The 13,476-nt window shown below is 40.6% G+C and overlaps 1 protein-coding gene across 2 annotated transcripts in view; it reads right to left on the reverse strand.

Annotated features, from left to right (window-relative positions):
- CCNY (cyclin Y) overlaps nucleotides 1–13,476 on the reverse strand; it is a 317,839-nt gene that overhangs the window by 41,930 nt on the left and 262,433 nt on the right. For both annotated transcript variants that reach the window (XM_077771716.1, XM_077771717.1), the window contains one exon: nucleotides 4,199–4,299. In XM_077771716.1, coding sequence (XP_077627842.1) covers nucleotides 4,199–4,299 — 101 coding nt within the window. The remainder of the gene's footprint in view (nucleotides 1–4,198; nucleotides 4,300–13,476) is intronic.

The raw sequence follows: 13,476 nt of genomic DNA on the forward strand, positions 1-13,476 counted from the left end.
GTGACTGCTTTCTAATCTAATGTCAGATTTAGACTGATGTTTCATATGATTTGGTGTAGTAACTACTTTACTCACTTTGACTGATTAAAAAGATAGTGGTTCTTGCCTCCTCTGTGTGGAGTGTGATATAGGAAAAATATCCCTGGACTGGAAGTTGGAACAACCTGGGTTTAAAACCTGGATCCTTCATTTATGATAGTTCATTCATCTCCCAGAGCCTACATTTCTTCATCTATAAAATTAGGACAATGCAACCTATATCACAGAGATGTTATTATAACCAAATGAAATATACAAAAGGATTACTTCAAACATAAAATTCCAAAACAAAAGTCATTATCATCATGGTTATTCCCCTGTCGATAATTTCATCTCAAGCATCTCATAATTTGCTTCTACAAATTGAGTTAAAATCTTCAGGGCCCCAAGGTCACTATCCTCCAAATCTCCTGAGCTGACTGCAAGACTGGACATTATCATTGTCTTAGGCCTCGATGAAAAATAGAGCCACACTGTAGGACAATTTCCACTTGAGGTTATATACCAAAAAGTAAGAAACCCAAGCTCAGAATTCACATACAGTACAGTAACATAGGCCAGTTTAGTCGATCATCTTGGAAGAAGTAACTGCTAGGGGCAAAGGGCAGTCAGTTGAAAACTGCTTCAGTCCCACACTTCAGGCTTTGGAGGCCTGGTCAGTTCTGACACGTACTCAGAAAATGGTGAGGGTTCAACAAAGATGGGCTAGAGCCAAACCAGAAGTACATCTGGATCAAAGGGTTGGCTCAACTGCTTTTCCACATAGCTGGGAATAAAGAAATGCTATTTTCTTGACTAAGAAAGCAAAACAGATTTGTGACTGTTGGCACTGTACTTGTAGGAGCCTAGAGCTAAATCAGCAAAGCATGTGACAAGCCTAAAACCTCTGAAGACCAAGAGCTGGTGGGTTCTGCCAGCACTGAGGAGCTGAGCCAAGGATGGAGGCAGGTGGGCAAGCAGCTGCTGTCCAACCCTCAGAGGCCCAGGACCACAGATGATTTGGCCAGCCATGTGAGTGGGGCTCTGCCTGCCCCCCACCCTTTCATCACCATTCCTATGTCCGGTAGGGGATTCTGGCTGGGGGGTCGGGAGGGGAGACAGAGGTCAGCTGCAGAGGCATGGGGGGGTGGTTAGCAAACCCTAAATTCAGTACCACAGCTGTTGGCATTTAGGGGAAAGATGGGGAAATCCAAGCTGTCAAAACAGAAATCATGCCTATGAAAAGAAAGAGCACAGAATGTGCCAACTTTTGACACTTCAACTTTCCATTTACTGTTAGAACAGCACTCAGCCCTCCATGCACTCCTCAACTAGAATTTGTAAATACATGTGTTCATTTTGGCAGCCCACAACTTAAAGGGGTTTCTTTTAAAATTTAGGTTAGAAATCGATGCTTAGAACTCAAAGGATTTTCTCAAAGAAACAAGGTCATACTTGGTTTTCAGGAAGGAAGTTCAGCTCAAAGATACTCACCGTGTCCACAATGAAGCTCAACTATATTAATGATTGATTTTGGGGGGCGCCTGGGTGGTTCAGTCGGTTGGGCATCCAACTTCGGCTCAGGTCATGATCTCAGTTAGTGGGTTCGAGCCCCGCGTTGGGCTCTGTGCTGACAGCTAGCTCAGAGCCTGAAGCCTGCTTCAGACTCTGTGTCTCCCTCTCTCTCTGACCCTCCCCTGCTCACTCTGTCTCTCTCTCTCTCTTAGAAATAAATAAAAACATTTAAAAAATTAATGATTTTGGTATTTTTAATGTCTGGGGATAGGGGACCAAGAAGAGGCCTTGGGTTTAGGGAAAGCAGAAAAAGCAAAAAAAAAAAAAAAAAAAAAAGAAAAAAGGGGTTTTTTTTTATGTNTAGGGGTTTCCTTTTGATGGGTGCAAGATAAGTTTTAGGCACAATTTTAGAACAGGAGGCATTCAGATTTAGCTTCTTCCTACCCCACTTTTTGACTCTTGTCTCCCTTCTGAGTATCCCTTTCGCCTTACACCTTCAAAGACCCTGGCTGAAGCTCACCCAGGCCTGCTAACACCCTGAAATGTTTTTTACTCTTTAGCTCCTTCATTATAACCCAGCCAAGAGTGAGAAGGATTATAGGGAAGGATTCTGATCTTCCTACTTCAGTTAGGGTCCACCCTGCTCCGAGGCCCAAAATACACATTTGGGGGTAGGGGAGGCAGTTTTAAAAATAAATGAACTACTGACTGAAGGACTCTCACGTTTAGGTAGTGCAAAGGAAGTGTCTTCTGGATCAGGGAAGTCATAGTATCCACACTGAATGTTTTGTTTCAACAGTTTGCTATTTAAGTGGGACAGCTTTTCAGCTTTTTCCTCCATGTATTAGTCTATAATTTAAAAGTTTCAAGGAACTTTAGTGGGGGATGGGAGAAGAACTGTCCACTTACATCAGGAGTTTTCAACCTTGGCTGCCTACTACAATCTCCTAGGGAGGATATTAAAAATCCAGATACCAGGGCTGTATGGCGAGACATTAAACTGCTGATATCAGCATGCTTTTCAGCTCCCAGGTGATGCCAGGGTGTAGCCAGGGCTTGGAACCACTGATTTGCACAGCAGAACATTTGTAACTTAGGTGACACTGACATATCCAGGTGTTACCCAGTTTCCCCACTAGGCTCCCAAGTGTCTATATCACAGTCAGTGGCAATTTTAAGTTACCCAAGGGTAAAGTGTTTAGCAAGTGAGTAGGATCCATTTTTAAACCCAAGAGCTCCTGACGGCCCTAAGTAAAGGTGCCCTCTGCTCCACTTGGCCTCCCTTGCTGTCAGAGAGGATCCCAGGATTAAAGAGAAGTTAGCAGCTCCTGTTCTGGGCTCTCTGGAACTTGTGCAGATGCCAGGAGCCACATGGTACACAGACCTTCAGGGCTTTCTACTCCTCTCCATAACTACTAGTGATTTACTCTAGAAAATACTTCCAAGAGGTAATGTACTTCCTATGTCCTGGCAGTAAGCCGTGGCACAAAGGCAGGAAGTGGCTTAGTCAAGGTCACACACTATGGAGCTCTGACATGCATACCTCTTCCCAGCTGAAATCATGGACTGTTTGGGTTTATGCCCACTTGTCATTTATCAGGCCCTTCTTAAAAGCCAAGGTAATAAGGGAAGAAGCTACATTTCTACTCAGATCTTAGAAAACATGCAACCCTTCAGGAGAGAAGGCAGCTTCTCTCAAGGTGGTTCCATCTTCCATCTCTCTCTACCCCCTGGTGTGGATGCTGTCCACAGAAGACTGCTACAGTCAACGCTGCCTAACTGAGGCTGTGATTTATTGTCACATATGGTCACACTCAGAATAGGGCTTCTAAGTCTGAAAACGTAGGCCACTAAAATGAAAGAATACTTCTTATTTAAAATTAAAACATTTATATCATATACTAACCTGGACTGTTGTTAAATGTGTAATTTCTTAAGCACATATAGAAATTAAATACCCCAGGTTTTTGGCAGTTGAACTGATGACCACAAACCTCAGCACATAGGTTTTCTGTGACCTTTCTCTGTCAAAGGTCATTATTATCACAATGCTAATAAAACATAAAAGAAAAAACAGTGTTCCTTTCCTCTTATCTTCCATTTTAACATTAGGAAACTGAAGCCCAAAAGGGAAAGGATTTTATCCAAAGACTCTCCTTCCTCCCTTAAACCCCCCTTTAAAACAAGGCTACAAAGAGAAGGGTCTTACCTCCCTGTTGTTGAGAGAGTCAGTATCAGAACTCAGATCTTTTGACTCTGGGCAAATACTTGTTCACTATCAGGCCTGCTTTCTACTGTAGCCTCGAGTCTTAAAGGGGACCACAGAAGCCCCGCTTTCTTTCAAAGGTAAAATATTAGCAGAGTTACTCCAGCATGGCTTTTTAAAAAAGTGGGAAGGTAGGAAGTATGCAAAGAAATCAAATATATACTTTGATCTACATTTGAAATAATTTTTAAATTTGCTTTTATGTAACTGGTGATGTGCACAAATATTTTGAACACCCCACATTTTAACTACCAAAGTTACTTTTTCACAGATTTCCTGAAGAGTTAATGGCTTTCTCCGGTCCAATCTTACCACTCTCAGACCCCACAACCAACCAATTAGCTGTCAGGTTAAGGAGTAGAAAAAGCATTCAGTTAAGTAAAACTGTGTAATACCCACCATTTAATTGTATACTTGAGGTTTGGTTGACTGACTGTGCTATCATCTAGGAAAATAGTGGAGCAGGAGCTGTATTTCCTTGCTATTTGTCCTGGAGGATGCTAGAAAACAATGGCAACAAACAAAGACAATTAAATGGAGCTCAAAATTCTTCCAAGAAAACATCATCCCCTTAAACTCAATATCGGACCACAGAGGAAAAATGTGTTAGCAAGAAATATTAATACTACCAGCAAGAACAGTACAAAAATACTCTCTTCCTACAATGAAACTCCTTGTTCTTCCACATGTAAAAGTCACCAAAACCACTGCTAGCCCCAAGCCTCCTTCAGTGGGAGAACAGTACTCTTTTGCAACCAAGCATCAAAGAGTGTTACAGAGTCCATAAAAATCACCTGCCCTGGGGCCTGTGTAAAACAAGAAACTCACTGCTCTGTACATCAGTGAAAGCCTCTAATTAAGGCAGCATATGCATAGAGATCAAGGCCAAGAGACAATTGTACCCATTTTCTCTATTCTTGGAGTACAGCTGATTTGGAGGCCATGGAAAATGCAACCAATGTAAATTTAGATCTCCTGGTTAATCTACTTGAATTTCAGGAAATAAAGTTATAAAGAAAAAAGTATTCCTTTTTTAGGAGCAAAAGACATTTTAAGGGGGATGATTTCTGATACTTTGGAAAATACAACCAATGAATGACTGTCAGGTGGTGCCTGTTCAGTCTTATGATTGTTTTTTCACAAATGTATAAAATATGAGCTCTTTTAAAGAACTTCAGAACTGAGAACTACTTCTGAAAGGTATTAGTAAATAAAACAGAATTTAAATAATACAATGATGACATCTAATTGAATAGTAGGTAGATTTTTGACAATATGTGGGCGATATGATTAGGAGACTTTACTCCAGATAACTCTTGTTCAAAAGCAAGTAAGGAAAAAACAATCACATCACCCAAAAAAGTTCCCATTTGCCTGGTGCTATGTAGACAGTCCAAGTGGCATTTCCAGCAACCAATAATCAAATAATCCCTCAGGCATAATAAGATTGTCTGCCTCAAGTACCAAACTGCAAAAAAATCCTGTGTCCACACTTTACAAGGAAGCCTTTAAGCTAATCAGAGACCAAATGCCCTATTCCACACTTTAAAATTTACTTCTGATTTAATAAGACTTCCTTTGTAATAAAATTGTGAAAATATGCAATAGCCTAAGACATACAAAAACAATGATATAAATAGAATCTCCCCTCAAAACTAAACAAAAAATGGTAATAGTCATTATTCGAAGTATCCAGTTCCTTAAATCACGGCTAGAGGGCACTGCACTACTGAAACATTATAACCCTCCCTAGTACTGGTTTTATATAAACAGCATGTGGGTCAAAAGGAAATCACCAAAGTCAGGAAATTCAGTTCTTGGTCTTTCCTTCTTAAGTTCACACTGTTCTGTGCCTACGTAAGGAAAGGGCACAAAGAAAACTTGCAAAGATCAAGTTACAATTTGCATATCAATTTTAAAATGGCATTTTCACATCCATCAAGTTAATTACAACATTCTCACTAAGACAATCCAAAGTCACTAAAAATTCTTTCTCTTCTTAAGCTTTTATAGCAATCATATTTAAGGCACACAAGACACACTAAAAACTCAGAATGTAATATAGCTATTAAAGGTCTTATGAAATTTTCCTCATGGGTGCAAAAATCTACTACAAACAAAAATCTCAACAGATACTATGTTTAACACCAAAATTCAGTAATTAATTGATGTGTTAATGAATTTTCAGAGACACGGGGTAATTTTAGGTATAGTCCCAAACATGAAGCAAAAGGACAACAATAACTCACTTCTTTTTTTGTGTAGTTTCAACTATTCCTTCTCACAGAAATTTCACAAGATTAAAATGTGATGGGAACTGCATGAGCATTGGAGTCAATGAGAGGAGATGAGATGCACTCAGGTGGAAACAGTCTCCCTTCACAGTCTAAGAAACTCCCTCCTGTGAGCCCAGGGACAGGCACAGCCCAGAGCACACAACAGTCCCTAAGGGTCAGGGTTAACTCAAAACCAGCCCCGCAGAGCACAGCCTCCTAGAATTCATGGCTGGTGTGCCAAAGCCCTCAATTAGCCAGAGGAACATCAACCAAGTTTTTGAACTACATCTCAGTTTCCAAAATTGAAAACAACTCTTAGGTATTAAGATATGAAGATTTTTAGTTGCAGGGTGCCTCGTGTTGAATGTCAGGACTACAAGATTCAGAGAATGTAAACTTCTCTGGATCTGAAATTCACATCACTAAAAAGCTGAAATAATTAGAAGCCTGTAGCAAAAGAGCTCTGGACTCTGGGGTTGCTTTCCTACTTTGGTTTCTGTTTTGAACCGTTCTGTGAAGCAGAAGGAAGAGACCAGCCAGGCACCAATACTAATGTGCAGCACTACTGTGTGTGTCATGCAACATGGATGGCGTGACATTCTGCAATGCCTCTGAAGCATTGGAGACACATGGATATTCACAGAAAAGTGTGTTCTAATTTGTTAAATATTTTTAATCAGCACAGAGTGCAGTCTTAGCATTATATCATATAATATGACGTTAATTTAGTTGTCCCATGATTCTAAAAAGTCAGTATGCTTGCACATGTGTATGTCTGGCACATATACACTCTTCCCCTTGGGCTCCAGTCCTTCCCCATAAATGCTACGGCCATGGTGCGCTGGGGAGCAGAAGGTGAGAGGACAGGCACTGGAGTCACAATCCCATGGGTGAACCTGCCTTGGCCATAACTAACTCTTTGAGCTGGGCAAGCTGCTTAGCCTGCCTCTTGGCACCTCCGTGTCCATTTGTAAAACAGAGATGAAGATAACAGACCCTACTTCACAGGGTCATTATGAGGAGTAGATGAGTTAATATTTGTAAAGTGCTTAGAGCAGGGCCAGCAAAAGTACATTAAACATGTCAAAAAAGTGATAAGAATGTGTTTGATGCTGGTGGCTATTAACATATTAATTAGAAGTATATAGAAGAAAATGACAAAGACAATGCTTTATTGGAGAAGGAAGGGCATAGCAGTATAGTTAGTCGGCCTAGACAGATGCTACCAAGAATGACAGCAATCTTGGTGAGAGAGTAGACGCTATAATGCCAACCATAAACTGCTTGGAAGGGGAGCAGAGAACAGTCTAATTAGCGAGATGCCCAATTACAGGTTTTAAGGAAATAAGTTTTAAACTACTATTCAAAATATTTTGAGAAAGAAAAGTTTATATCTTTGAAATAGTGTGTATTTTACAAATTAAGTACTAAATGTGTAGAATAAAACTTCAGAACTGGAGTGAAGACCATCTAGTCCACCTATTCATACCATGTCCACAGCGTAAAACAACCTATTACTTCTACCATGATCCACTAACACAACTGCTGGACTATATATTTAAGATGATTTTATTGAAGAGTTATCATGTGTCCCAAATAATGAGATTATCCCTTTCTGTGACTCCAATCAGATGTCTGACAGATACAAAGATATATACACACATGAGCGTGCACACGCACAATCTAAGTGTAGGACAAAGAGAAATGGGGGTCCAGCGATAAAGACCTCCTCTTGACCCTCTAACAATGACCAGAAATTCTTCTCCCAACTATTCCAACCTCCCTCACCACCTTCTCCGTTCCTCTGCCTGTTGCCTTACCCTGAGCTCCCCACAGGCAGCAAGCGTCTCAGAGAACTGAGAGGCCATCAGGCAAGCAGCCACTCACCTTACTGCTTCTTCCTCCCTGGAAACTGAACCTGTAGTACTGCCTCACTCACCTCCAGTGGAAGACCTAACATTCTCCAGGCCAGGGCTAGTGAATGACTCTACTTCTTCAAATTTTCTAGAAGTTGGCTCACACTCCGCACACAATATCCATTCACAAAGAGCTCCAGGCTCTACTGCAATGAGTACTTTCCAGCCTCGCTCCCTCCCAGCTTCTTTCTAGCATTCTGCTACTCAGACCCCTTTTGTGGACTCTGCTGCTCTCAACTCAGTGGAAGGTGACTGTCTTTTAGCCTCTCTGTGCTCTCTCCCCCGAGGGGGTCCTGCTCTATTTCTGTTAGTTCAACTTCCTCCTGCTCTCCTTTGAGCCCCAAATCTCTCCTCTCTGGCTCGGCCTCTCTCCTGAGCTCTCCCCCTAAATGCTCCTTGTAGGGCCTCAAGTGACAAATTAATCTCTTCTTCTATTCAATTATGATGGCTTAAAACCAGAAATCCACAAAATATTCAAGAATATTTTGGCTTTCTTTTGGTCTCCTTGCACCAAGTACTACTGATTCTACCTCCTAACTAACTATATTTCAAAAGCATTTTCCTCTACATCTTTGCAGCTACTAACTGGTATATGAATGGCTTCCATTACTTCTAACCTTTATTACTGCAAAAACCATCCTGCCTCTAAGCTCATTCCTCTCCAAACCAGTCTTCCTCTGATGCTACCGTGATCTTTTTACAAAGCAAATCAGAGCATGTCACCTCCCTACTTAAATGATTCAGAGGTTCTCCACTGCAGGAAGGGGACGTTTATCATCTCTTCATCTCCCCAGGTCACCACTCACTTCTTCCTTCCATGTATACTACATTTAGACTTAATTAAACGATGACAGTAACAACAACAGCTTTTATTTAACAGTCATCAAATAAGAGCCAACAGTATTCTAGATACTTTATAAGTATTCATTTACAGCTCACAAACCCCTAGCAAGACAGGCAGAATTCTCATTTTACAGATAAATCAAAGGAGGTGAGAGAAATTCAGTAACATTTCCAAGGTCAAATCTACATTCAAAGCCACATTTGGAAACAAAACTGACTCCAAAGTCCATGCATTCCTACCAAGAGCAGAAAGGAGAGTGCCATCTATTAACAACTTGGCAAACAGGAGCTCATGGCAAGGGCCCATGCCACTGGGCAGTGAAATAATTACATGCTCAGAACATACTGTGGTGCAGCAGTGGCTGGCAGAACACAGGGGCCAAAGTCCTGGCTCTCCTGTGGTCCTGCCAGAAATTAGCTAATGTGGATGAGACACTCCAGGACAGGTGAAGCAAGATTATGGTTGGAGTTTGAAAGCCTAGGGTTCAGGATGTAGCTCTGTCACTGATGAGCTATATAAACTTGGGCAAGTTAGTTAAGTAGGATGATGATGACATCCTGGCTTGCTAGGGACAGTCCTAATTTGCCCCTGTTGTCCCCGAGTAACCAATAAAAGCATCCTCTTTCACACTTAGTAGCGTCCCTGTTTGGGCAATAAGTTATAAGGCCACTGTATGCTTCAATGTCTTCATCTATGAAATAGGGAGAGAAGCCACCCCTCATCGTGGCACTGTGAGGGCTCTACCAGGACAATATGTGGAGTGCTTAGCACACGAACATGCTCAACAAATATTATGAAGTCATTAATAACACTTGGTCTCTGTGCTTTAACTTCCCATTTTCAGTGGTTGGACAAAACTGACCTACTACTTCGTAGGGTTTGTTAAGGATCAAATAAAAATAAAGCATTAAAAAATATGAGGTAATAGTAGTAGAGGAAAAAAGTTGGCAAAGTTTGGGGGGAAAAACGATATAAATGTACTCTCTAAAAATGAAAGTTCCCTCATTTTTTTTTTTAATACTAAGGAGAGTAAACCATGACCTTGATTGAGAAGGTTAGATTCTCAAAGCACAGAGAAATGAAATTTGCACCATTATTCCTTTATTAAGAATTAACTGAAGGCCTGATGGGTGCAAACATGTGTAGGAAGAGCACATGAGCATTGGAAAAAGAGATTGAGGTGGTCACTGCCACCACCTACCACCACCAGCACACTCACGGTGTGCAGACAGTCTGACAAAATCATGAAGGCAGAGTGTGGTAGTTTCCTCATTGGATTAAGAAAGTATCTTTACCAGAGTCACAGCCAATCCAGAGTGGATACAAGGACATTCTGTACAATTCCCCAGCCCATATAAACTCAGGGTACTTATCCAGGAGCACAGAAGCACTCACAGCCGAGAATAGGGCTATAAGAGAGAACTCCACTGGCATCCTTCCCATACCACTGCAGGTCTCACAGACACAATGACAAAAGAAACCAAAGAAAACAAAGACCCCTCAGCTCTGATCTCAAGGTATTAACAAACTACTATTCCATGGGAAGAAAAAGGGAGACCGAATAGCTTTTGGCAGGATCAATTTTTTAATAGCAGGGTAAGACTACAGGTTCTAAAAGACTAAAAGACTAGAAGAAAAAGCAAACATCCATGGAATTAAGAACAGAAGCAGACAAAATCATTCATTTATGAAAGCAGGAAATAAACCAACATTGGATCTCAAGAACAAAAACTGGGCAAATGCCAACACTGAGGTCAAATTTTGCTCTATTGTGAGTCATGCATGCTGTCACCACAAAATAATTATATTCATAATGTACTTCTCACCCAGGTCAAATCACGGCTTTATTATACCTCAGTGTACTGACTCTACAACGAGAAGTACTTTTTCTCATTAAAGTTCTGGCTGTGATGCAAAATGCGGAACTATAATCCTTTAGACCTGGCATCATCTGAGGTAGAGGGGTCTCCTGACAGCACTGAGGGCCATGCAGGGTCCCCTGCTCCCTCAGGAGGCTTCTGCACACCAACGAGCATAGGGTTTACTTACTGCTTCAGCCACAAAAGAAACTGGTTCATTTGCCAAATAATATTTTTCTGTTACTTCATTTCTTAAAGGTAATGGCATATGTAGTCCAGGCTGTACTTCTGGGGTAGAGTGGGGCAGGAAACGAGCATTTTCCAGAATACTGGGGGTAAGGTAGAATGGATGTTCATCCAAGGCAGGTAAAACTTTAATTTACAGAGAATTAAAAATAGGTTAGGCTTGCCTCAGAATGTAAAAAATTCAAGTTTCTTTCCTGTTTCGTTTGAGCTCACTCTTCTACATAATCAGAAAACTGTCGCAGAAGTTCAAATATGCACAATGCAACTATTTAAGGGCCTATACATATCCTATCTCCATTACCATTCATAACTATCTTGTGAGACAATTCTGGGAGACAAGTGATATCATTCCTCTTTATGGGTGACAGAAGCAAAATGCTTTCCCAAGTCAGACAAGAACTAGGCATCACAAAGCAGGATGTATCAGAACAATCAGAACTCAGGCCACTTGACTCCTAATAAAGTGTTCTTGTTCTACAGCAAGTTGTTCTTAAGCAACATCCCTTCAGAATTCTCAATGAATGCAGTTATACTGGTAAAAACATTTCTGATTCCAGAAGGTCATTTCTTCTCTTAGGAAAAGTTTAAAAAATAAAAAGAAAGTAAAGAAAAAATAAGAGCTGTAATTTGAAGAAACAAGTAGCTTACTGTTGATCAGAGTTTAAAACTGAATTCCTAAGACTGCAAACACAATGTTAAAATCCGAAGACCAGCTACTCTGAAATGTCTGGCAATTCCTCAAAATGTTAAAAATAGAATGACCATATATTCCAGCAATTCTACTCGTAGGCATATGCCCAAGAGAAATGAAAGTATATGTCCACACAACACTTATACAAGAATGTTCATAGCAGCACTGCTGGTAAGAGCCAGAAGGTGGAAACAACCCAAATGTCCATCAACTGATGACTGGATAAATAAAATGTGGTCTATCCACACAATGGAATAGTCTTTGGCCATAAAAAGGAGTGGGGCTCTAATATACACTCCAATATGGATGCACTCTGAAAACATGCTAAGTGAAAGAATTCTGTCACAAAAGGCCATATACTGTATCATTAGATTTATATGAAATGTCCAGAACAGACTAATCTGTCGAAGGAGCAAGCAGAGTAGTGGTTGCCAGGAGCTGGGGGGAGATGAAGAACAGAGAGTGACTGCGAATGAGTGTAAAGGGTTCTTTTGGGGTAAATGAGTATGTTCAGAAATTGACTATGGTAATGGTTGTACAACTCTATGAATATACTAAAAACCACTAAATTGTATACTTTAAAACGGTGAATTTTATGACATGTAAATTATAACTCATAAAGCTTTCTTAAAAAATAATTATTTATTAAATAAATAAATTTTCACAAAAGGAAACAAATAGTCAAAAGCCAAAAGCAAGAAAAAAACCTGATGGGATGGACCAGAACTGGATACTAAGGTAGGAGTATGAATTAATGTTTTTTAAAATGTCTCTTTCCTAGTTATGTCTGCTGAGTGGGCCAGCTAGAAGTGTTGACAGTGGCAACGAGTACACATGGAGTCTAGATTCGGGTGTCTAACACTGGCTACTGACTGAAAAAACAAGCCAGGGCTCCCTACAGAAATGGCTACTTCCAGGACTGACCCAGAGAGGGACAAGGTGAGCCTAGGATATCTTACTGTGCCAAAAATTTGGCAAGGGCTTTATTATTTATTATTTCCTTGCCCAAAAAGGAAAAGGAAAAGAAAAAGAAGAAGAAAAAAGAAAAAGAAAAAGAGAGAGAGAAAGAACAAATGAAAGAAAGAAAAAGGAAGGAAGGAAGGAAGGAAGGAAGGAAGGAAGGAAGGAAGGAAGGAAGGACGGACAAAATGATAGGGGCATGCCACAAGAACACAGAGTCAGTTTGAAAAGCTTGCCACTGGACAAATCTAGGGAAATGTGAGCATCAAAATAATTGAAGACAGGAATGGCTATAAATCACTGAAAAAAACCAGAAATCCAGAAGTCCATATTAAAGATGGATGGATGGTAGAATAGGCGGATGGGAAAACAAGGCTCCCCTGAGGACAGAATGATGACTGCTTCATCATTGAGGAGGAGGCAGTGGAGCTGGAAAATTAGCATTTTGTAACCAAAATATAAAGACTGGTTCAAGCAAGAATGATCAATAGATGTTAAACAGGGGATGGAGATAAGAAACAGGATGTTTGCATGGCCCACAGACTGCTTATTAGTTGGCAGGAGAAAAGCAGTTTAAATATATGGTAGAGAATCTGGACAGCATCTTGCAGGGTGATCAGAATCAACATCACCAATGAAGTCAGATGGGTACTGTGTCTCAGATTTGAAGCACTAAGAAGGACAAGGGAGGATTCCATGAAGTATTCTGGCTGCAAATGTTTCAGACAAATCCAAATTGAGAAAAAGTCTGTTTAAAAGGAAAAAAAAAACCTACCTGGCTTTGTATTCTTCAACAATATCAATGCCATGAAAGACAAGGAAAGGCTGAGGATCTCTCCAGATTAAAGGACACGGAAGGCAACACATCAACTAAATGCCATGTAT

This window comes from Crocuta crocuta, unplaced genomic scaffold (assembly GCF_008692635.1).
Source record: "Crocuta crocuta isolate KB4526 unplaced genomic scaffold, BGI_CrCroc_1.0 scaffold457, whole genome shotgun sequence".
NCBI lineage: Eukaryota > Metazoa > Chordata > Mammalia > Carnivora > Hyaenidae > Crocuta > Crocuta crocuta.